General features: G+C 45.0%; 1 protein-coding gene across 1 annotated transcript in view; it reads left to right on the top strand.

Moving 5' to 3' along the window:
* nsd2 (nuclear receptor binding SET domain protein 2) overlaps positions 1-26,715 on the top strand; it is a 62,551-nt gene that overhangs the window by 25,064 nt on the left and 10,772 nt on the right. The window contains exons 13-16 of the mRNA XM_090221493.1: positions 5,698-5,900; positions 6,967-7,070; positions 14,906-15,175; positions 20,956-21,072. Of these exons, the coding sequence (XP_090077619.1) occupies positions 5,698-5,900; positions 6,967-7,070; positions 14,906-15,175; positions 20,956-21,072 (694 nt within the window). The remainder of the gene's footprint in view (positions 1-5,697; positions 5,901-6,966; positions 7,071-14,905; positions 15,176-20,955; positions 21,073-26,715) is intronic.

Consider the following 26,715-nt stretch of genomic DNA (forward strand, 5'->3'; position numbering starts at 1 on the left):
GGTCAGTACAGTGACCATGGCCAACTACGGGTCAGTACAGTGACCATGGCCAACTACGGGTCAGTACAGTGACCATGGCCAACTACGGGTCAGTACAGGGACCATGGCCAACTACGGGTCAGTACAGGGACCATGGCCAACTACGGGTCAGTACAGGGACCATGGCCAACTACGGGTCAGTACAGGGACCATGGCCAACTACGGGTCAGTACAGTGACCATGGCCAACTACGGGTCAGTACAGGGACCATGGCCAACTACGGGTCAGTACAGGGACCATGGCCAACTACGGGTCAGTACAGGGACCATGGCCAACTACAGGTCAGTACAGTGACCATTATTGGTCACATACACATGGTTAGCAGATGTTAATGGTCACATGCACATGGTTAGCAGATGTTAATGGTCACATACACATGGTTAGCAGATGTTAATGGTCACATACACATGGTTAGCAGATGTTATTGGTCACATGGTTAGCAGATGTTAATGGTCACATACACATGGTTAGCAGATGTTATTGGTCACATACACATGGTTAGCAGATGTTAATGGTCACATACACATGGTTAGCAGATGTTAATGGTCACATACACATGGTTAGCAGATGTTATTGGTCACATACACATGGTTAGCAGATGTTATTGGTCACATACACATGGTTAGCAGATGTTAATGGTCACGTACACATGGTTAGCAGATGTTATTGGTCACGTACACATGGTTAGCAGATGTTATTGGTCATGTACACATGGTCAGCAGATGTTAATGGTCACGTACACATGGTTAGCAGATGTTATTGGTCACGTACACATGGTTAGCAGATGTTAATGGTCACGTACACATGGTTAGCAGATGTTATTGGTCACATACACATGGTTAGCAGATGTTATTGGTCACATACACATGGTTAGCAGATGTTAATGTGAGTATAGCGAAATGCTTGTGCTTCTAGTTCCAACAGTGCAGTAATATCTAACAAGTAATCTAACAATTTCACAAGAACTACCTAATACACACATCTAAAGGGGTTAATGAGAATATGTACATGTAAGTATATGGATGAGAAATGGCTGAGCGGCATAGGTGCAATAGATGGTGTAAAATACAGTATATACATGTGATATGAGTAATGTAAGATATGTAAACATTATTAAAGTGGCATTGTTTACCTGTGACTAGTGATCCATTTATTAAAGTGTCCAGTGATTAGGTCTCAATGTAGGCAGCTGCCTCTCTGAGTTAGTGATTGCTGTTTAACAGTCTAATGGCCTTGAGATAGAAGCTGTTTCTCAATCTCTCGGTCCCAGCTTTGATGCCCCTGTACGGACCTCGCCTTCTGGATGATAGCGGGGTGAACAGGTAGTGGCTCAGGTGGTTGTGTTCTTGATGATCTTTTTGGCCTTCCTGTGACATCGGGTGGTGTAGGTGTCCTGGAGGGCAGGTAGTTTGCCCCCGGTGATGCGTTGTGCAGACCTCACCACCCTCTGAAGGGCCTTGTTGTTGAGGGCGGTGCAGTTGCCGTACCAGGCTATGATACATCCCGACACGATGCTCTCGATTGTGCATCTGTAAAAGTTTGTCAGGGTTTTGGGTGACAAGACAAATTTCTTCAGCCCCCTGAGGTTGAAGAGGCGCTGTTGCGCCTTCTTCACCACACTGTCTGTGTGGGTGGACCATTTCAGCTTGTCTGTGATGTGTACGCCCAGGAACTTAACTTTCTACCCTCTCCACTACTGTCCCTTCGATGTGGATTGGGGGGTGCTCCCTCTGCTGTTTCCTGAAGTCCACAATTATCTCCTTAGTTTTGTTGATGTTGAGTGTGAGGTTATTTTCCTGACACCACACTCCGAGGGCCCTCACCTCCTCCCTGTAGGCTGTCTCGTCGTTGTTTGGTGATCAAGCCCACTACTGTTGTGTCATCTGCAAACTTGATGATTGAGTTGGAGGCGTGCATGGCCACACAGTCGTGGGTAAACAGGGAGTACAGGAGAGGGCTGAGCACACACCCTTGTGGGGCCCCAGTGTTGAGGATCAGCAAAGAGGAGATGTTGTTTCCTACCTTCACCACCTGGGGGTGGCCGGTCAGAAAGTCCAGGAAAATCCAGAAAATCCTACGTTGTATTGGTATGCACATCAGAACTAGACATCGGGCCAATGCCGATGTTGGCATTTTTAGCTAGGAGTCCCAAGTCTAGGTCCAAGAGGCTTCTAAACAGCTTCTACCCCGAAGCCATAAGAACATCTAGTCAAATGGCTACCCAGACTATTTTCACTGCCCCCTTCCTATTTTATGCTGTTGCTACTGTGTTATCAATGCATAGTCACTTTAATAACTTTATCTACATGTTCATATTGTTATTTTACTACTGCTCTTTAATTATTTGCTACTTTCATTTATTTAAAAGGTTTGTGGTATTTTTCGTAACTGCATTGTTGGTTAAGGGCTTGTTCGTCAGCATTTCACTGTAAGGTCTGTATTTGGCGCATGAGACTCAATTGTCTCAAAGCTTAAAAATCCTTCTTTAACCTGTCTTCTAGAACATTCTGTGTGTATGTTATAGACCATTGTGTGTAGGCTTCTGCGGTATACCATATATACGTTATACCGGGGTATTTGGAAATAGCCACGGGATGGTTTTTCAATAGCGTCAATACCGTTGAAACGATTTCTTTAAGGTTTTTCTATACATTTAAATATGTGTAGTTCCATTTTAATTAAATACCTGCAGTGAACTTGTGCAATATATTAGATTACGTAGATTGCGCTCTTCATTTCATCTGTCACATTATTTTACATTATGAAGTTACCATAGTCCCCCAGAACAGCTGACCCAGTCACGTTATTTTACATTATGAAGTTACCATAGTCCCCCAGAACAGCTGACCCAGTCACATTATTTTACATTATGAAGTTACCATAGTCCCCCAGAACAGCTGACCCAGTCACATTATTTTACATTATGAAGTTACCATAGTCCCCCAGAACAGCTGACCCAGTCACATTATTTTACATTATGAAGTTACCATAGTCCCCCAGAACAGCTGACCCAGTCACATTATTTTACATTATGAAGTTACCATAGTCCCCCAGAACAGCTGACCCAGTCACATGTTTGTTTGTAAACAGCACAACGTGAGAGCGTTTTATATCCAAAGTCTTTTTTGCTTCAATATAGTGATCAGGACCGTGCAACTATAGTTTTCCTTCACAGAAAATATATTTGTGCAACACATCAGGCCGAAAATAGCTTCATTTTCATCAGATGACAACAGAAGTGTAATGATATTTGTCTGACAGCCACAAAAGTAAATGACCCTACAATGAAAAGCAAGGTATTTTTTGCAAGAACGATGCATGGCCAACATTTCTAATGTTTAGGCCTACCATAGGAAGAATGTAGGCAGCTACATTTCCTAATGTTTTGCTTTAAGTTAAACTTGCATTCAACAGGAGAAAAATAGTCTGGCTACACCGAGAAGAGTAGAGCGAAAAGTAGCTCCATATCAGTCAGAGCGCTGCCTGCCGATAGAAGGTATCAGTCAGAGCGCTGCCTGCTGATAGAAGGTATCAGTCAGAGCGCTGCCTGCTGATAGAAGGTATCAGTCAGAGCGCTGCCTGCTGATAGAAGGTATCAGTCAGAGCGCTGCCTGCTGATAGAAGGTATCAGTCAGAGCGCTGCCTGCTGATAGAAGGTATCAGTCAGAGCGCTGCCTGCTGATAGAAGGTATCAGTCAGAGCGCTGCCTGCTGATAGAAGGTATCAGTCAGAGCGCTGCCTGCTGATAGAAGGTATCAGTCAGAGCGCTGCCTGCTGATAGAAGGTATCAGTCAGAGCGCTGCCTGCTGATAGAAGGTATCAGTCAGAGCGCTGCCTGCTGATAGAAGGTATCAGTCAGAGCGCTGCCTGCTGATAGAAGGTATCAGTCAGAGCGCTGCCTGCTGATAGAAGGTATCAGTCAGAGCGCTGCCTGCTGATAGAAGGTATCAGTCAGAGCGCTGCCTGCTGATAGAAGGTATCAGTCAGAGCGCTGCCTGCTGATAGAAGGCCTGGTCCTGAATTATGAGTTTAGAAGTGCAACTGAAGCACAAAATTAGTCTGATGCCGAGCAGAAATGACAATAAGAAGCATTTTAGAAATGTGTTTACAAAACTCAGCAAGATATTTATTTTTATTTTTTTTACTCTGTTTATTAAGTTTTGAACATACACACATACAGACAAGACAAATCAATATAAATAATATACTCAACTAGAAAAAAATAAATAAAATACAAATACAAATAAAAAAAAGATTTAAAGATACCATACTTTAGACAAGTTAAACACACCAGGCAGAAGGCTACAGAGGTTAAAGGGCAATCTGTAGTACAGGGACAGGGCAAACACCTCACCATTGTTGCATATGTTTTGGGGCTGTCATAAACTGTCAGGTTTCTGGGAATTAATATTTAAATGTTTCTCTGATATATATGACACTGTTATAGATCCGTCTCCCCTTACAGCCTTTTTTGGAGTACTGCCCATGGGTACCCCCCTATCAAGAATCCAGTCGGACACTGTTGCTTATACAACTCTTTTAGCTAGACGGCTAATACTACAGAGCAAGATATTTCTAATGCGTTAAGTGTTGTGTGTTTAGTTTCATCTGTCCACAGTATATTTTGCCAGTAGTGCTGTGGAACATCCAGGTGCTCTTTTCCGAACTTCAGACATTCAGCAATGTTTTTTTGGACAGCAGTGGCTTCTTCCGTGGTGTCCTCCCATGAACACCATTCTTGTTTGGTGTTTTTACGTATCGTAGACTCATCAACAGAGATGTTAGCATGTTCCAGAGATTTCTGTAACTCTTTAGCCCACACTCTAGGATTCTTCTTAACCTCATTGAGCATTCTGCGCTGTGCTCCTTCAGTCATCTTTACAGGATGGCTGCTCATAGGAAGAGTAGCAACAGTGCTGAAATTTCTCTATAGACAATTTGTCTTACCGTGAACTGATGAACATCAAGGCTTTTAGAGATACTTTTGCATCCCTTTCCAGCTTTATGCAAGTCAACAATTCTTAATATTAGGTCTTCTGATATCTCTTTTGTTCGAGGCATGGTTCACATCAGGCAATGCTTCGTGTGAATAGCAAACTCATATTTTGTGAGTTCTTTATATTGCAGGACAGCTCTAACTAACATCTCCAATCTCGTCTCATTAATTGGACTCCAGGCTAGCTGAGTCCTGACTCCAATTATCTTTTGAAAAAGTAATTAGCCTAGGGGTTCACAAACTTTTTCCAAACTACACTGTGAATGTTTAAAATAAGTATTCAAACTAGGCCAGAAAAATACTATTGTTGTGACTTAAGAGGAAGATCAGATCCCATTTTTTGACCAATTTATGTAGAAATCGAGGGAATTCCAAAGGGTTCTCCTACTTTTTCTATGTTGAACTTGAAGCTGGAGTGCCTGCAACAAAAAAATAATTATTTTCTGGTTGTTAGCATATTTAGCTAACAGCCTCCATGGAAATGTGCTATTATTTATGCTTATTTGGTTATCATACTGGTAATAGATGCCCAATGGCCTTTTTTTGCCTTTTTTTTACCATAACTCCTGGAGTGAGAGAAGGATGATATGAACATCTGGATACCACCCGACCCTGTGTGTGTGTGTGTTAGAACACTGTTTCATTTCCCTTGTTATGTCCAGGTGGTGGCCTGCAGAGATCCAGCACCCCCGGAACATCCCCACCAACATCCAGAACCTTCGCCACAAAATCGGAGAGTTCCCAGTCTTCTTCTTTGGTTCTAAGGACTACTTCTGGACGCACCAGGGTCGAGTTTTCCCCTACATGGAGGGAGACAGGGGCAGCAGGGTCCAGAAGACTGGGATAGGGAAGGTCTTCAAGAACGGTAAACTCACCTATGGAATATTAAGCAGCCCACTGTCCTTTCTTGGACAAAAGAGTCTTCTAAGAACTTAAGGTGTTGACACTAACTCCCTAAGGCTACAATTAGAATAATAATAATAATCAATTGGAGTTCTTTCCAAGAATAACAAGACAAACACAATTGATCAACATTTAATAACACTCATCAAACATAATGAGAATTATCATGAGATAAGATGTAATAGTCAGTCTGTGATCAAAGTCTGTTGTAGCTTGTCCTGAGTTGGTGTCCTTATGCTTGTTGCTCTTATCTGTTAGCTCCTTGCTTGAGTTTCAGAGGCTAAACTCAAATTTTTCCTTCTGTCCTTGAAGGTGGTCTGTAGTGTACCGTTCAGGCTACACTAGCTCTTTGTCCTTGAAGAAGGTGGTCTGTAGTGTACCGTTCAGGCTACACTAGCTCTCTGTCCTTGAAGAAGGTGGTCTGTAGTGTACCGTTCAGGTTACACTAGCTCTCTGTCCTTGAAGAAGGTGGTCTGTAGTGTACCGTTCAGGTTACACTAGCTCTCTGTCCTTGAAGAAGGTGATCTGTAGTGTACCGTTCAGGTTACACTAGCTCTTTTAAGGTCTTATGCTTCTGAGATTTTTTTGGGGTGTTTAGTGCATGGGCACTTCCGTCCCAATTTCTCTACTCGATTACAGGTACTATTCCCTAAAATTAACTTTTTCTATAATTTATCAAATTACCATTTCTGGACATTTAAAGGCAAAGATCCAGGCCCTGTAGACGGGTTGCTGGAGATGGAGGTGCTTATGTCCAGAGTTGAGAGGTCCAGCAGGATAAGAGGCTAAGATAGTGTGGGGGAGACAGCAGTCCTTTTGCCCCTAGGTGTGAACGGACACTTTTATGACCCTTTGTCTTGGAGAAAAAGGAACTCCGTAGTCCATAACAGTTCAGTGTTTTAGACAGTAAAATAATGCTCCTCATATTACATTAAAACGACACGTCTCTGCACTACCGATCATTGTCTTTTGTGCCTGTTTATAGTATCACTAAGACAACTGAAGATAACAGTAGTCTGTCTCTCCAGCGCTTTTGGAGGCAGAGAATCGCTTCAAGGAGATCAAGATGGAACGGGAGGCCAAGGAGACGCAGGAGAACAACAGGAAACCACCTCCGTACAAATACATCAAGGTCTGAACTCTATAAACCTAACCCTTTGTAACAACTGTACTCTTACTTCTATCCTGAAACTCAGTCCATCTTAGTCCTTCAAACTCAGTCCATCTTAGCCCTTCAAACTCAGTCCATCTTAGTCCTTCAAACTCAGTCCAGGACTTTGACGGGCCGCCCCCAGGTGGTGAGGGTAGGAAACAACATCTCCACCCCGCTGATCCTCAACACTGGGGCCCCATAAGGGTGTGTTCTCAGCCCTCTCCTGTACTCCCTGTTCACCCATGACTGCGTGGCCATGCATGCTTCCAACTCAATCATCAAGTTTGCAGACGACACTACAGTGGTAGGCTTGATTACCAACAACGACGAGACGGCCTACAGGGAGGAGGTGAGGGCCCTCGGAGTGTGGTGTCAGGAAAATAACCTCACACTCAACATCAACAAAACAAAGGAGAGGATCGTGGACTTCAGGAAACAGCAGAGGGAGCACCCCCCAATCCACAAAAAAACAGGACAGTAGTGGAGAAGGTGGAAAGTTTTAAGTTCCTCTGCGTACACATCACGGACAAGCTGAAATGGTCCACCAACACAGACAGTGTGGTGAAGAAGGTGCATCAGCGCCTCTTCAACCTCAGGAGGCTGAAGAAATTTGTCTTGTCACCAAAAGCACTCACAAACTTCTACAGATGCACAATTGAGAGCATCCTGTCAGGCTGTATCACTGCCTGGTACGGCACCTGCTCCGCCCACAACCGTAAGGCTCTCCAGAGGGTAGTGAGGTCTGCGCAACGCATCACCAGGGGCAAACTACTTGCCCTCCAGGACACCTACAGCACCCGATGTCACAGGAAGGTCATAAAGATCATCAAGGACAACAACCACCCGGAGCCACTGCCTGTTCACACCGTTACACATCCAGAAGGCGAGGTCAGTACAGGTGCATTAAAGCAGGAACCGAGAGACTGAAAAACAGGTTCTATCTCAAGGCCATCAGACTGTTAAACAGCCATCACTAACATTGAGTGGCTGCTGTCAACATACTGACTCAACTCCAGCCACTTTAATAAAGTAATAATTGGATGTAATAAATGTATCACTAGTCACTTTAAACAATGCCACTTTATATAATGTTTACATACTGTACATTACTCATCTCATATGTACAGTGCCTTGTGAAAGTATTCGGCCCCCTTGAACTTTGCGACCTTTTGCCACATTTCAGGCTTCAAACATAAAGATATAAAACTGTATTTTTTTTGTGAAGAATCAACAACAAGTGGGACACAATCATGAAGTGGAACGACATTTATTGGATATTTCAAACTTTTTTAACAAATCAAAAACTGAAAAATTGGGCGTGCAAAATTATTCAGCCCCCTTAAGTTAATACTTTGTAGCGCCACCTTTTGCTGCGATTACAGCTGTAAGTCGCTTGGGGTATGTCTCTATCAGTTTTGCACATCGAGAGACTGAAATTTTTTCCCATTCCTCCTTGCAAAACAGCTCGAGCTCAGTGAGGTTGGATGGAGAGCATTTGTGAACAGCAGTTTTCAGTTCTTTCCACAGATTCTCGATTGGATTCAGGTCTGGACTTTGACTTGGCCATTCTAACACCTGGATATGTTTATTTTTGAACCATTCCATTGTAGATTTTGCTTTATGTTTTGGATCATTGTCTTGTTGGAAGACAAATCTCCGTCCCAGTCTCAGGTCTTTTGCAGACTCCATCAGGTTTTCTTCCAGAATGGTCCTGTATTTGACTCCATCCATCTTCCCATCAATTTTAACCATCTTCCCTGTCCCTGCTGAAGAAAAGCAGGCCCAAACCATGATGCTGCCACCACCATGTTTGACAGTGGGGATGGTGTGTTCAGCTGTGTTGCTTTTATGCCAAACATAACGTTTTGCATTGTTGCCAAAAAGTTCAATTTTGGTTTCATCTGACCAGAGCACCTTCTTCCACATGTTTGGTGTGTCTCCCAGGTGGCTTGTGGCAAACTTTAAACAACACTTTTTATGGATATCTTTAAGAAATGGCTTTCTTCTTGCCACTCTTCCATAAAGGCCAGATTTGTGCAATATACAACTGATTGTTGTCCTATGGACAGAGTCTCCCACCTCAGCTGTAGATCTCTGCAGTTCATCCAGAGTGATCATGGGCCTCTTGGCTGCATCTCTGATCAGTCTTCTCCTTGTATGAGCTGAACGTTTAGAGGGACGGCCAGGTCTTGGTAGATTTGCAGTGGTCTGATACTCCTTCCATTTCAATATTATCGCTTGCACAGTGCTCCTTGGGATGTTTAAAGCTTGGGAAATCTTTTTGTATCCAAATCCGGCTTTAAACTTCTTCACAACAGTATCTCGGACCTGCCTGGTGTGTTCCTTGTCCTTCATGATGCTCTCTGCGCTTTTAACGGACCTCTGAGACTATCACAGTGCAGGTGCATTTATACGGAGACTTGATTACACACAGGTGGATTGTATTTATCATCATTAGTCATTTAGGTCAACATTGGATCAATCAGAGATCCTCACTGAACGTCTGGAGAGAGTTTGCTGCACTGAAAATAAAGGGGCTGAATAATTTTGCACGCCCAATTTTTCAGTTTTTGATTTGTTAAAAAAGTTTGAAATATCCAATAAATGTCGTTCCACTTCATGATTGTGTCCCACTTGTTGTTGATTCTTCACAAAAAAATACAGTTTTATATCTTTGTTTGAAGCCTGAAATGTGGCAAAAGGTCGCAAAGTTCAAGGGGGCCGAATACTTTTGCAAGGCACTGTATATACTGTACTCTATACCATCTACTGCATCTTGCCTATGCCACACGGCCATCGCTCATCCATATATTTCTATGTACATATTCTTATTCATTCCTTTACACTTGTGTGTATAAGATAGTTGTTGGGGAATTGTTAGATTACTTGATAGATATTACTGCACGGTCAGAACTAGAAGCACAAGCATTTCAGTACACTCGCATTAACATCTGCTAACCATGTGACCAATAAAATTAGATTAGATTTGATCTTAGTCCTTTAAACTCGGTCCACCTTAGTCCTTTAAACTCGGTCCACCTTAGTCCTTTAAACTCGGTCTAACTTAGTCCTTTAAACTCGGTCCACCTTAGTCCTTTAAACTCGGTCTAACTTAGTCCTTTAAACTCGGTCTAACTTAGTCCTTTAAACTCGGTCCACCTTAGTCCTTTAAACTCGGTCTAACTTAGTCCTTTAAACGCGGTCCACCTTAGTCCTTTAAACTCGGTCCACCTTAGTCCTTTTAAACTCGGTCCACCTTAGTCCTTTTAAACTCGGTCCACCTTAGTCTTTTAAACGCGGTCCACCTTAGTCCTTTAAACACGGTCCTTTAAACTCGGTCCACCTTAGTCCTTTTAAACGCGGTCCACCTTAGTCCTTTAAACTCGGTCCACCTTAGTCCTTTAAACGCGGTCCACCTTGGTCCTTTAAACGCGGTCCACCTTAGTCCTTTAAACGCGGTCCACCTTAGTCCTTTTAAACGCGGTCCACCTTAGTCCTTTAAACTCGGTCTAACTTAGTCCTTTAAACGGGGTCCACCTTAGTCCTTTAAACTCGGTCCACCTTAGTCCTTTAAACGCGGTCCTTTAAACTCGGTCCACCTTAGTCCTTTTAAACGCGGTCCACCTTAGTCCTTTAAACACGGTCCTTTAAACTCGGTCCACCTTAGTCCTTTAAACTCTGTCCACCTTAGTCCTTTTAAACGCGGTCCACCTTAGTCCTTTAAACGCGTTCCACCTTAGTCCTTTAAACTCGGTCCACCTTAGTCCTTTAAACTCGGTCCACCTTAGTCCTTTAAACTGGGTCTAACTTAGTCCTTTTAAACGCGGTCCACCTTAGTCCTTTAAACTCGGTCCACCTTAGTCCTTTAAACTCGGTCCACCTTAGTCCTTTAAACTCGGTCCACCTTGGTCCTTTAAACTCGGTCCTTTAAACTCGGTCCTTTAAACTCGGTCCACCTTAGTCCTTTAAACTCGGTCCACCTTAGTCCTTTTAAACGGGGTCCACCTTAGTCCTTTAAACGCGGTCCACCTTAGTCCTTTAAACGCGGTCCACCTTAGTCCTTTAAACTCGGTCCACCTTAGTCCTTTAAACGCGGTCCACCTTAGTCCTTTAAACTCGGTCCACCTTAGTCCTTTAAACGCGGTCCACCTTAGTCCTTTAAACGCGGTCCACCTTAGTCCCTTAAACGCGGTCCACCTTAGTCCTTTAAACTCGGTCCACCTTAGTCCTTTAAACTCGGTCCACCTTAGTCCTTTAAACTCGGTCCAACTTAGTCCTTTAAACTCGGTCCAACTTAGTCCTTTAAACTCGGTCTAACTTAGTCCTTTAAACTCGGTCCACCTTAGTCCTTTAAACTCGGTCCACCTTAGTCCTTTAAACTCGGTCCACCTTAGTCCTTTAAACTCGGTCTAACTTAGTCCTTTAAACTCGGTCTAACTTAGTCCTTTAAACTCGGTCTAACTTAGTCCTTTAAACTCGGTCTAACTTAGTCCTTTAAACTCGGTCCACCTTAGTCCTTTAAACTTGCTCCACCTTAGTCCTTTAAACTCGGTCCACCTTAGTCCTTTAAACGCGGTCCACCTTAGTCCTTTAAACGCGGTCCACCTTAGTCCTTTAAACTCGGTCCACCTTGGTCCTTTAAACTCGGTCCACCTTGGTCCTTTAAACGCGGTCCACCTTAGTCCTTTAAACGCGGTCCACCTTAGTCCTTTAAACGGGGTCCACCTTAGTCCTTTAAACTCGGTCTAACTTAGTCCTTTTAAACGCGGTCCACCTTAGTCCTTTAAACTCGGTCTAACTTAGTCCTTTTAAACGCGGTCCACCTTAGTCCTTTAAACGCGGTCCACCTTAGTCCTTTAAACGGGGTCCACCTTAGTCCTTTAAACTCGGTCTAACTTGGTCCTTTAAACGCGGTCCACCTTGGTCCTTTAAACGCGGTCCACCTTGGTCCTTTAAACGCGGTCCACCTTGGTCCTTTAAACGCGGTCCACCTTGGTCCTTTAAACGCGGTCCACCTTGGTCCTTTAAACGCGGTCCACCTTAGTCCTTTAAACTCGGTCCACCTTGGTCCTTTAAACGCGGTCCACCTTGGTCCTTTAAACGCGGTCCACCTTGGTCCTTTAAACTCGATCCACCTTGGTCCTTTAAACTTGGTCCACCTTAGTCCTTTAAACTCGGTCCACCTTAGTCCTTTAAGCGCGGTCCACCTTGGTCCTTTAAACTCGGTCCACCTTGGTCCTTTAAACTCGGTCCACCTTGGTCCTTTAAACTCGGTCCAACTTAGTCCTTTAAACTCGGTCCACCTTGGTCCTTTAAACGCGGTCCACCTTGGTCCTTTAAACGCGATCCACCTTGGTCCTTTAAACTCGGTCCACCTTAGTCCTTTAAACGCGGTCCACCTTGGTCCTTTAAACTCGGTCCACCTTGGTCCTTTAAACGCGGTCCACCTTAGTCCTTTAAACGCGGTCCACCGTAGTCCTTTAAACGCGGTCCACCTTAGTCCTTTAAACGCGGTCCACCTTAGTCCTTTTAAACGCGGTCCACCTTAGTCCTTTAAACGCGGTCCACCTTAGTCCTTTAAACGCGGTCCACCTTAGTCCTTTAAACGCGGTCCACCTTAGTCCTTTAAACGCGGTCCACCTTAGTCCTTTAAACGCGGTCCACCTTAGTCCTTTAAACTCGGTCCACCTTGGTCCTTTAAACGCGGTCCACCTTAGTCCTTTAAACTCGGTCCACCTTAGTCCTTTAAACGCGGTCCACCTTAGTCCTTTAAACGCGGTCCACCTTAGTCCTTTAAACGCGGTCCACCTTAGTCCTTTAAACGCGGTCCACCTTAGTCCTTTAAACGCGGTCCACCTTAGTCCTTTAAACTCGGTCCACCTTAGTCCTTTAAACTCGGTCCACCTTAGTCCTTTAAACGCGGTCCACCTTGGTCCTTTAAACGCGGTCCACCTTAGTCCTTTAAACTCGGTCCACCTTAGTCCTTTAAACGCGGTCCACCTTAGTCCTTTAAACGCGGTCCACCTTAGTCCTTTAAACGCGGTCCACCTTAGTCCTTTAAACGCGGTCCACCTTAGTCCTTTAAACGCGGTCCACCTTAGTCCTTTAAACTCGGTCCACCTTAGTCCTTTAAACTCGGTCCACCTTAGTCCTTTAAACTCGGTCCACCTTAGTCCTTTAAACTCGGTCCACCTTAGTCCTTTAAACTCGGTCCACCTTAGTCCTTTAAACGCGGTCCACCTTGGTCCTTTAAACGCGGTCCACCTTGGTCCTTTAAACGCGGTCCACCTTGGTCCTTTAAACTCGGTCCACCTTAGTCCTTTAAACGCGGTCCACCTTGGTCCTTTAAACACGGTCCACCTTGGTCCTTTAAACGCGGTCCACCTTAGTCCTTTAAACGCGGTCCACCGTAGTCCTTTAAACGCGGTCCTTTAAACGCGGTCCACCTTAGTCCTTGTAAACGCGGTCCACCTTAGTCCTTTAAACGCGGTCCACCTTAGTCCTTTAAACGCGGTCCACCTTAGTCCTTTAAACGCGGTCCACCTTAGTCCTTTAAACGCGGTCCACCTTGGTCCTTTAAACGCGGTCCACCTTGGTCCTTTAAACGCGGTCCACCTTAGTCCTTTAAACTCGGTCCACCTTAGTCCTTTAAACGCGGTCCACCTTAGTCCTTTAAACGCGGTCCACCTTAGTCCTTTAAACTCGGTCCACCTTGGTCCTTTAAACGCGGTCCACCTTAGTCCTTTAAACTCGGTCCACCTTAGTCCTTTAAACGCGGTCCACCTTAGTCCTTTAAACGCGGTCCACCTTAGTCCTTTAAACGCGGTCCACCTTAGTCCTTTAAACGCGGTCCACCTTGGTCCTTTAAACTCGGTCCACCTTGGTCCTTTAAACGCGGTCCACCTTGGTCCTTTAAACACGGTCCACCTTAGTCCTTTAAACGCGGTCCACCATGGTCCTTTAAACTCGGTCCACCTTAGTCCTTTAAACGCGGTCCACCATGGTCCTTTAAACTCGGTCCACCTTAGTCCTTTAAACGCGGTCCACCTTGGTCCTTTAAACTCGGTCCACCTTAGTCCTTTAAACTCGGTCCACCTTAGTCCTTTAAACTCGGTCCACCTTAGTCCTTTAAACGCGGTCCACCTTGGTCCTTTAAACACGGTCCACCTTAGTCCTTTAAACGCGGTCCACCTTAGTCCTTTAAACTCGGTCCACCTTAGTCCTTTAAACGCGGTCCACCTTAGTCCTTTAAACGCGGTCCACCTTGGTCCTTTAAACACGGTCCACCTTGGTCCTTTAAACGCGGTCCACCTTAGTCAGCCCATTAGGAGATGGCGTTCTTCATTTCACCTGTCACAATGTTTGTTATGAAGCTTACCTGTATTACTCAGTCACAAAGTGTTTTTTTACAAGCACACAACAATGAGACCGGAGACTTGTGAATCACTCAGGGTTGTGCAGCACACGCCAGGTGATCTAGTTACAGTATGGAATTCACAACTAGATGTTTGCCAGCTAGATATCTGAAAACTATTAAGTTAACTGTCTAAAATGTGCTAAATGCTCTGCAATTGTGCAGTTGGTTTGCTAATTAGTAGCTAATTAGCTAAATGGGTAGCTTCTTACAAATTAAGCTGCACTTCGTAACAGAGAATCCCCTGGATCAAGTGCTGTCTAATATTTGTTTTGTGTGTGCAGCAAACTGTGAGTAGTCCTTCAAATGCGTTTCAACTTATTCCTTCAAACTCAGCCCTTTGTCCAACTTTGTCCAGTTGGATATTTGTAATGTATGTTCTCCCCTGTATGTTCTGCAGATCAACAAGCCCTGTGGCCGGGTGCAAGTCTACACAGCCGACGTATCAGAGATCCCCAAGTGTAACTGTAAGCCCACGGATGAGAAGCCGTGTGGGTTTGAGTCAGAATGCCTGAACAGGATGTTGATGTACGAGTGCCACCCTCAGGTCTGTCCCAACGCAGAGCGATGCTGCAACCAGGACTTCACCAAGAGACACTACCCAGAGACTAAGATCATCAAGACTGCTGGCAAGGGCTGGGGTCTGGTGGCACTACGGGATATTAAGAAGGTGTGTGTGTGTGTGTATATACAGTTTACATACACCTTAGCCAAATACATTTAAACTCAGTTTTTTTCAGAAATTTACATACACTCAATTAGTATTTGGTAGCATTGCCTTTAAATTGTTTAACTTGGGTCAAACGTTTCGGATAGCCTTCCACAAACTTCCCACAATAATGGGTGAATTGTGGCCCATTCCTCCAGACAGAGCTGGTGTAACTGAGTCAGGTTTGTAGGCCTCCTTGCTCGCACAAGCTTTTTTAGTTCTGCCCACACATTGTCTATAAGATTGAGATCAGGGCTTTGTGATGGCCACTCCAATACCTTGACTTTGTTGTCCTTAAGCCATTTTGCCACAACTTTGGAAGTATGCTTGGGGTCATTGTCCATTTGGAAGACCCTTTTGCGACCAAACTGATGTCTTGAGATGTTGCTTCAATATATCCAAATAATTTTCCGTCCTCATGATGCCATCTATTTTGTGAAGTGCACCAGTCCCTCATGCAGCAAAGCACGCCCACAACATGATGCTGCCACCCCCTGCTTCACGGTTGGGATGGTGTTCTTCAGCTTGCAAGCCTCCCCCTTTTTCCTCCAAACATAATGATGGTAATTATGGCCAAACAGTTCTATTTTTGTTTCATCAGACCAGAGGACATTTCTCCAAAAAGTATGATCTTTGTCCCCATGTGTAGTTGCAAACCGTAGTCTGGCTTTTTCAATGGTGGTTTTGGAGCAGTGGCCTTTCAGGTTATGTCGATATAGGACTTGTTTTACTGTGGATATAGATACTGTACCTGTTTCCTCCAGCATCTTCACAAGGTCCTTTGCTGTTGTTCTGGGATTGATTTGCACTTTTTGCACCAAAGTATGTTCATCTCTAGGAGACAGAACGCGTCTCCTTCCTGAGCGGTATGACAGCTGCGTGGTCCCATGGTGTTTATACTTGCGTACTATTGTTTGTACAGATGAACGTGGTACCTTCAGGCGTTTGGAAATTGCTCCCAAGGATGAACCACACTTGTGAAGGTCTACAATTTTTTTTCTGAGTTCTTGCCTGATTTCTTTTGATTTTCCCATGATGTCAAGCAAATAGGCACTGAGTTCGAAGGTAGGCCTTGAAATACATCCACAGGTACACCTCCAATTGACTCAAATGATATCAATTAGCAGAAGCTTTTAAAGCCATGACATTTTCTGGAATTTTCCAAGCTGTTTAAATGCACAGTCAACTTAGTGTATGTAAACTTCTTACCCACTGGAATTGTGATACAGTCAATTATAAGTGAAATAATATGTCTGTAAACAATTGTTGGAAAAAGTACTTGTGTCATGCACAAAGTAGATGTCCTAACCGACTTGCCAAAACTATATGCAAACTGGAAACCACACATACTGAGGCCGCATTTATTGTAGCTGGGGATTTTAACAAAGCAAATTTGAGGAAAACGCTACCGAAGTTCTATCAACACTGACTGCTCGGGTAAAACACTGGACCACTGCTACTACCCCGTTCGAAACCAGAAACCATGGATAGATTCGCGCAAAACTAAAATAGTGAACCACCACATTTAACCTTGACTAGGTGACTGGGAGTATGGTTGAATACAAACTGTGTAGTTTATTCCCTCTAAGGCAAACAGACAAAACGTCAGTTTAGAGACAAAGTGGAGTCGCAATTCAATGCTTCAGACACAAGACGTATGTGGCATGGTCTACAGACAATCAGAATACAAAGGGAAACCAGCCACATCGCTGACACCGACTTCTTGCTTCCGGACAAGCTAAACACCTTTGCCCACTTTGAGGATAACACCGTGCCACCGACTCCCAAGAACTTTGGGCTCTCGTTTTCCGTGGCCGACGTGAGTAAGACATTTAAGCGTGTTAAGGCTGCCGGCCCAGACTGCATCCCTAGCCACGCCATCAGAGCATGCAGAGACCAGCTGGCTGGAGTGTTTACGGACCTATTCAATCTCTTCCTATCCCAGTCTGTTGTCCCCACAGGCCCTCCCCTGCCCTACCTTCGGCAAATCAGAACATGACTCCATTTTACCCCTCCCTTCCTATAGGCAGAATCAGGAAGCACCCATTTTAATGTCTTTTCAACATTAACCTGACCAATCGGAATCCATGCTTCAAGATTATTTTGATCACGCGGACTGGGATATGTTCCGGGTAGCCTGGGAGAATAACATTGACGTATTCACGGACACGGTGACTGAGTACATCAGGAAGTGTATAGGGGATGTTGTTCCCACTGTGACTATTAAAACCTACCCAAACCAGAAACTGAAATCTGCGTTTTAACCATGGCAAGGTGACTGGGAATATGGTTGAATACAAACAGAGTAGGTATTCCCTCCGTAAGACATTCAAACAGGCAGAATGTCAGTACAGAGTCGCAATTCAACGGCTCAGACACGAGACATATGTCTATGCAGGGTCTACAGACAATCATCGATTACAAAGGGAAAATCAGCCACGTTGTAGACACCGTCTTGCTCCCAGACAAGCTAAACACCTAAACCAGCTTTGAGGATAACACAGTGCCACCGACACGGCCAGCCCCCAAGGAATGTGGGCTCTTGTTCTCCGTGGCTGACGTGAGTAAAACATTTAAGTGTGTTAACCCTCGCAAGGCTGCCGGCACAGATGGCATCCCTAGCCTTGTCTTCAGAGCAGTAGGCTGGTGTGTTTACGGACATATTCAATCTCTACCTATCCCAGTCTGCTGTCCCCACTTGCTTCAAGATGTCCACCAATGTTCCTGTACCCAAGAAAGCAAATGTAGTGGAACTAAATTACTATCGCCCAGTAGCACTCACTACTTTCATCATGAAGTGCTTTGAGAGGCTAGTTAAGGATCATATCAGCTCTACCCTACCTACCAGACAAGCTAAATGCCCTTTATTCTTACTTCGTGGCAAGCAACTTCTTGACGACTGTATGATACCGCTCTCGGTATCCGATGTGAGGAAGACCTTTAAACAGGTCAACGTTCACAAAGCCGCTGGGCCAGATCGATTACCAGAACGTGTACTCAAAGCATGCGCGGACCAATTTAGCAAGTGTCTTCACTGACATTTTCAACCTCTCCCTGACCGAGTCTGTAGTACCTACATGTTTCAAGCAGACCATCATAGTCCCTGCGCCCAAGGAAGCGAAGGTAACCTGCCTAAATGATTACCGCCCCATAGCACTCACGTTGGTAGACATGAAGTGCTTTGAAAGGCTAGTCATGGCTCACATCAACAGCATCCTCTGGCTGTGGACAGGCGTATCGTTAGGCCGTGGACAGGCGTATCGTTAGGCCGTGGACAGGCGTATCGTTAGGCCGTGGACAGGCGTATCGTTAGGCCGTGGACAGGCGTATCGCTAGGCCGTGGACAGGCGTATCGCTAGGCCGTGGACAGGCGTATCGCTAGGCCGTGGACAGGCGTATCGCTAGGCCTTGGACAGGCGTATCGCTAGGCCTTGGACAGGCGTATCGCTAGGCCGTGGACAGGCGTATCGTTAGGGTTTCGTGCATGTTTCTATTTTCTAACGGTGTCTATTTCATCTTCATCCATATCACAGCTGTCTATCTCTCCCTTAACTTTCCTTGTCAATTTATATGATTGTTTTAGACATTATTATTATATAGAGAAACATATAGTGTATCCTTACTGCCCTGGAAGAGGTGGTCTTCACTGATATATCCCTTAAACAATGTAACTGGGAATCGAAATGGCCTGTCCGTACTGGGAATCGAAATGGCCTGTCCGTACTGGGAATCGAAATGGCCTGCCCGTACTGGGAATGGAAATGGCCTGCCCGTACTGGGAATGGAAATGGCCTGCCCGTACTGGGAATGGAAATGGCCTGCCCGTACTGGGAATGGAAATGGCCTGCCCGTACTGGGAATGGAAATGGCCTGCCCGTACTGGGAATCGAAATGGCCTGCCCGTACTGGGAATCGAAATGGCCTGCCCGTACTGGGAATCGAAATGGCCTGCCCGTACTGGGAATCGAAATGGCCTGCCCGTACTGGGAATCGAAATGGCCTGCCCGTACTCCAATATTTGACAATAATGACTTGCCTTTTGCATCCCCCCCCAATGATCTGAATGTGGAATCTGTACTGTTTCCGATTTATCATGGACAGTAATGGTTTAAGAACAGTCCAAGATTTGAAAGATACACATTACCAGACTACTCCTTTTCTCAATATTTACAACTTAGGTCAGCTATGCTGTCCTCTGGGGAGTCCCTTGGGAAACCCAACTACCAAACCATCCAATGATGGGATTTAGAAATCTGGGCTCCGAAAAGGTTGACTAATTTGACTAATTTCATACCCATACATGACATAGTTCAGTTAAAGCCCAACACATATAAACAATAAATACACTGATTGTATAAAACTTGATTTTTAATTATTGAGAAAATTGAGACATGGATTGTATATTTCAAATCAAATCAAAATCAAATCAAATTTTATTTGTCACATACACATGGTTAGCAGATGTTAATGCGAGTGTAGCAAAATGCTTGTGCTTCTAGTTCCGACAATGCAGTAATAACCAACAAGTAATCTAGCTAACAATTCCAAAACTACTGTCTTGTACACAGTGTAAGGGGATAAAGAATATGTACATAAAGATATATGAATGAGTGATGGTACAGAGCGGCATAGGCAAGATACAGTAGATGGTATTGAGTACAGTATATACATATGAGATGAGTATGTAAACAAAGTGGCATAGTTAAAGTGGCTAGTGATACATGTATTACATAAAGATGCAGTAGATGATATAGAGTACAGTATATACATATACATATGAGATGAATAATGTAGGGTATGTAAACATTATATTAGGTAGCATTGTTTAAAGTGGCTAGTGATATATTTTACATAATTTCCCATCAATTCCCATTATTAAAGTGGCTGGAGTTGAGTCAGTGTGTTGGCAGCAGCCACTCAATGTTAGTGGTGGCTGTTTAACAGTCTGATGGCCTTGAGATAGATCTCTCGGTCCCAGCTTTGATGCCCCTGTACTGACCTCGCCTTCTGGATGATAGCGGGGTGAACAGGCAGTGGCTCGGGTGGTTGTTGTCCTTGATGATCTTTATGGCCTTCGTGTGACATCGGGTGGTGTAGGTGTCCTGGAGGGCAGGTAGTTTGCCCCCGGTGATGCGTTGTGCAGACCTCACTACCCTCTGGAGAGCCTTACGGTTGTGGGCGGAGCAGATGCCGTACCAGGCGGTAATACAGCCCGACAGGATGCTCTCGATTGTGCATCTGTAGAAGTTTGAGTGCTTTTGGTGATAAGCCAAATTTCTTCAGCCTCCTGAGGTTGAAGAGGCGCTGCTGCGCCTTCTTCACGATGCTGTCTGTGTTGGTGGACCATTCAGAGGGTTAATGGGCAAGACGAACGATTCAAGTGCCTTTGAACAGGGTACGGTAGTAAGTGCCAGATGCAGCGGTTTGTGTCAAGAACTGCAATTTTGCTGGGTTTTTCACGCTCAACAGTTTCCTGTGAGTATCAAGAATGGTCCACCCAGGGGTGGTATAGGGAGGGTTTTTATGGGGGTACCTGGAGGGTCAGGATGGTGGATTGTCTGTCTGATTTGAACCCTTCACAGAAGAAAAAGGAAAATCTGTGATCTGATTGGTTGATGGTGTTTCAGTGATCTGATTGGTTGATGAAGGTTAATCGGTGATCTGATTGGGTGATGAGGGTGTATCAGTAGTCTGACTGGGTGATGCTGTATCCCTGATTTGATTTCTTGCCTCCCCTGCAGGGTGAGTTTGTGAATGAGTACATCGGAGAGCTGATCGATGAAGAGGAATGTCGCTCCAGGATCAAGTACTACCAGGAGAATGACATCACTCACTTCTACATGCTCACCATCGACAAGGTAAACTATGACATCACTCACTTCTACATGCTCACCATCGACGAGGTAAACTATGGCATCACTCACTTCGACATGCTCAACATGGACGAGGTAAACTATGACATCACTCACTTCTACATGCTCACCATTGACGAGGTAAACTATGACATCACTCACTTCTACATGCTCAACATGGACAAGGTAAACTATGACATCACTCACTTCTACATGCTCACCATCGACGAGGTAAACTATAACAACTCACTTCTACATGCTCACCATCGACAAGGTAAACTATGACATCACTCACTTCTACATGCTCACCATCGACAAGGTAAACTATGACATCACTCACTTCTACATGCTCACCATCGGCAAGGTAAACTATGACATCACTCACTTCTACATGCTCACCATCGACAAGGTAAACTATAACATAACTCACTTCTACATGCTCACCATCGGCAAGGTAAACTATGACATCACTCACTTCTACATGACCTGTTATAATGTTACTGCTGGCCTGGACACTGTTCTGACCTGTTATAATGTTACTGCTGGCCTGGACACTGGACTGACCTGTTATAATGTTACTGCTGGCCTGGACACTGTTCTGACCTGTTATAATATTACTGCTGGCCTGGACACTGGACTGTTATAATGTTACTGCTGGCCTGGACACTGACCTGTTATAATGTTACTGCTGGCCTGGACACTGTTCTGACCTGTTATAATGTTACTGCTGGCCTGGACACTGTTCTGACCTGTTATAATGTTACTGCTGGCCTGGACACTGTTCTGACCTGTTATAATGTTACTGCCGGCCTGGACACTGACCTGTTATGTTACTGCTGGCCTGGACACTGACCTGTTATAATGTTACTGCTGGCCTGGACACTGACCTGTTATAATGTTACTGCTGGCCTGGACACTGACCTGTTATAATGTTACTGCTGGCCTGGACACTGTTCTGACCTGTTATAATATTACTGCTGGCCTGGACACTGTTCTGACCTGTTATAATGTTACTGCTGGCCTGGACACTGACCTGTTATAATGTTACTGCTGGCCTGGACACTGACCTGTTATAATGTTACTGCTGGCCTGGACACTGACCTGTTATAATGTTACTGCTGGCCTGAACACTGACCTGTTATAATGTTACTGCTGGCCTGGACACTGTTCTGACCTGTTATAATATTACTGCTGGCCTGGACACTGTTCTAACCTGTTATAATGTTACTGCTGGCCTGGACACTGACCTGTTATAATGTTACTGCTGGCCTGGACACTGTTCTAACCTGTTATAATGTTACTGCTGGCCTGGACACTGTTCTGACCTGTTATAATGTTACTGCTGGCCTGGACACTGTTCTGACCTGTTATAATATTACTGCTGGCCTGGACACTGTTCTGACCTGTTATAATATTACTGCTGGCCTGGACACTGTTCTGACCTGTTATAATGTTACTGCTGGCCTGGACACTGTTCTGACCTGTTATAATGTTACTGCTGGCCTGGACACTGTTCTGACCTGTTATAATGTTACTGCTGGCCTGGACACTGTTCTGACCTGTTATAATGTTACTGCTGGCCTGGACACTGTTCTGACCTGTTATAATGTTACTGCTGGCCTGGACACTGACCTGTTATAATGTTACTGCTGGCCTGGACACTGTTCTGACCTGTTATAATGTTACTGCTGGCCTGGACACTGTTCTGACCTGTTATAATGTTACTGCTGGCCTGGACACTGTTCTGACCTGTTATAATATTACTGCTGGCCTGGACACTGTTCTGACCTGTTATAATGTTACTGCTGGCCTGGACACCGACCTGTTATAATGTTACTGCTGGCCTGGACACTGTTCTAACCTGTTATAATGTTACTGCTGGCCTGGACACTGTTCTGACCTGTTATAATGTTACTGCTGGCCTGGACACTGTTCTGACCTGTTATAATATTACTGCTGGCCTGGACACTGTTCTGACCTGTTATAATATTACTGCTGGCCTGGACACTGTTCTGACCTGTTATAATGTTACTGCTGGCCTGGACACTGTTCTGACCTGTTATAATGTTACTGCTGGCCTGGACACTGTTCTGACCTGTTATAATGTTACTGCTGGCCTGGACACTGTTCTGACCTGTTATAATGTTACTGCTGGCCTGGACACTGTTCTGACCTGTTATAATGTTACTGCTGGCCTGGACACTGACCTGTTATAATGTTACTGCTGGCCTGGACACTGTTCTGACCTGTTATAATGTTACTGCTGGCCTGGACACTGTTCTGACCTGTTATAATGTTACTGCTGGCCTGGACACTGTTCTGACCTGTTATAATGTTACTGCTGGCCTTGACACTGTTCTGACCTGTTATAATATTACTGCTGGCCTGGACACTGTTCTGACCTGTTATAATGTTACTGCTGGCCTGGACACCGACCTGTTATAATGTTACTGCTGGCCTGGACACTGACCTGTTATAATATTACTGCTGGCCTGGACACTGACCTGTTATAATGTTACTGCTGGCCTGGACACTGTTCTGACCTGTTATAATGTTACTGCTGGCCTGGACACTGTTCTGACCTGTTATAATGTTACTGCTGGCCTGGACACTGGACTGACCTGTTATAATGTTACTGCTGGCCTGGACACTGACATGTTATAATATTACTGCTGGCCTGGACACTGACCTGTTATAATGTTACTGCTGGCCTGGACACTGTTCTGACCTGTTATAATGTTACTGCTGGCCTGGACACTGACCTGTTATAATGTTACTGCTGGCCTGGACACTGACCTGTTATAATGTTACTGCTGGCCTGGACACTGGACTGACCTGTTATAATATTACTGCTGGCCTGGACACTGTTCTGACCTGTTATAATGTTACTGCTGGCCTGGACACTGACCTGTTATAATGTTACTGCTGGCCTGGACACTGTTCTGACCTGTTATAATGTTACTGCTGGCCTGGACACTGACCTGTTATAATGTTACTGCTGGCCTGGACACTGTTCTGACCTGTTATAATGTTACTGCTGGCCTGGACACTGTTCTGACCTGTTATAATGTTACTGCTGGCCTGGACACTGACCTGTTATAATGTTACTGCTGGCCTGGACACTGTTCTGACCTGTTATAATGTTACTGCTGGCCTGGACACTGGACTGACCTGTTATAATGTTACTGCTGGCCTGGACACTGACCTGTTATAATGTTACTGCTGGCCTGGACACTGACCTGTTATAATGTTACTGCTGGCCTGGACACTGACCTGTTATAATGTTACTGCTGGCCTGGACACTGACCTGTTATAATGTTACTGCTGGCCTGGACACTGTTCTGACCTGTTATAATGTTACTGCTGGCCTGGACACTGGACTGACCTGTTATAATGTTACTGCTGGCCTGGACACTGACCTGTTATAATGTTACTGCTGGCCTGGACACTGACCTGTTATAATGTTACTGCTGGCCTGGACACTGACCTGTTATAATGTTACTGCTGGCCTGGACACTGACCTGTTATAATGTTACTGCTGGCCTGGACACTGACCTGTTATAATGTTACTGCTGGCCTGGACACTGTTCTAACCTGTTATAATGTTACTGCTGGCCTGGACACTGGATTGACCTGTTATAATGTTACTGCTGGCCTGGACACTGACCTGTTATAATGTTACTGCTGGCCTGGACACTGTTCTGACCTGTTATAATGTTACTGCTGGCCTGGACACTGTTCTGACCTGTTATAATGTTACTGCTGGCCTGGACACTGACCTGTTATAATGTTACTGCTGGCCTGGACACTGACATGTTATAATGTTACTGCTGGCCTGGACACTGTTCTGACCTGTTATAATGTTACTGCTGGCCTGGACACTGTTCTGACCTGTTATAATGTTACTGCTGGCCTGGACACTGTTCTGACCTGTTATAATGTTACTGCTGGCCTGGACACTGTTCTGACCTGTTATAATGTTACTGCTGGCCTGGACACTGTTCTGACCTGTTATAATGTTACTGCTGGCCTGGACACTGTTCTGACCTGTTATAATGTTACTGCTGGCCTGGACACTGACCTGTTATAATGTTACTGCTGGCCTGGACACTGTTCTGACCTGTTATAATGTTACTGCTGGCCTGGACACTGACCTGTTATAATGTTTCTGCTGGCCTGGACACTGGACTGACCTGTTATAATGTTACTGCTGGCCTGGACACTGACCTGTTATAATGTTACTGCTGGCCTGGACACTGACCTGTTATAATGTTTCTGCTGGCCTGGACACTGTTCTGACCTGTTATAATGTTACTGCTGGCCTGGACACTGGACTGTTATAATGTTACTGCTGGCCTGGACACTGACCTGTTATAATGTTACTGCTGGCCTGGACACTGTTCTGACATGTTATAATGTTACTGCTGGCCTGGACACTTGACTGACCTGTTATAATGTTACTGCTGGCCTGGACACTGTTCTGACCTGTTATAATGTTACTGCTGGCCTGGACACTGACCTGTTATAATATTACTGCTGGCCTGGACACTGACCTGTTATAATGTTTCTGCTGGCCTGGACACTGTTCTGACCTGTTATAATGTTACTGCTGGCCTGGACACTGTTCTGACCTGTTATAATGTTACTGCTGGCCTGGACACTGACCTGTTATAATGTTACTGCTGGCCTGGACACTGACCTGTTATAATGTTACTGCTGGCCTGGACACTGGACTGACCTGTTATAATATTACTGCTGGCCTGGACACTTGACTGACCTGTTATAATGTTACTGCTGGCCTGGACACTGACCTGTTATAATGTTACTGCTGGCCTGGACACTGTTCTGACCTGTTATAATATTACTGCTGGCCTGGACACTGTTCTGACCTGTTATAATGTTACTGCTGGCCTGGACACTGTTCTGACCTGTTATAATGTTACTGCTGGCCTGGACACTGTTCTGACCTGTTATAATGTTACTGCTGGCCTGGACACTGGACTGTTATAATGTTACTGCTGGCCTGGACACTGACCTGTTATAATGTTACTGCTGGCCTGGACACTGGACTGTTATAATGTTACTGCTGGCCTGGACACTGACCTGTTATAATGTTACTGCTGGCCTGGACACTGTTCTGACATGTTATAATGTTACTGCTGGCCTGGACACTTGACTGACCTGTTATAATGTTACTGCTGGCCTGGACACTGTTCTGACCTGTTATAATGTTACTGCTGGCCTGGACACTGACCTGTTATAATATTACTGCTGGCCTGGACACTGACCTGTTATAATGTTTCTGCTGGCCTGGACACTGTTCTGACCTGTTATAATGTTACTGCTGGCCTGGACACTGTTCTGACCTGTTATAATGTTACTGCTGGCCTGGACACTGACCTGTTATAATGTTACTGCTGGCCTGGACACTGACCTGTTATAATGTTACTGCTGGCCTGGACACTGGACTGACCTGTTATAATATTACTGCTGGCCTGGACACTTGACTGACCTGTTATAATGTTACTGCTGGCCTGGACACTGACCTGTTATAATGTTACTGCTGGCCTGGACACTGTTCTGACCTGTTATAATATTACTGCTGGCCTGGACACTGTTCTGACCTGTTATAATGTTACTGCTGGCCTG

Source organism: Oncorhynchus mykiss, chromosome 25 (assembly GCF_057628025.1).
Source record: "Oncorhynchus mykiss isolate SJ-2025 chromosome 25, ASM5762802v1, whole genome shotgun sequence".
NCBI lineage: Eukaryota > Metazoa > Chordata > Actinopteri > Salmoniformes > Salmonidae > Oncorhynchus > Oncorhynchus mykiss.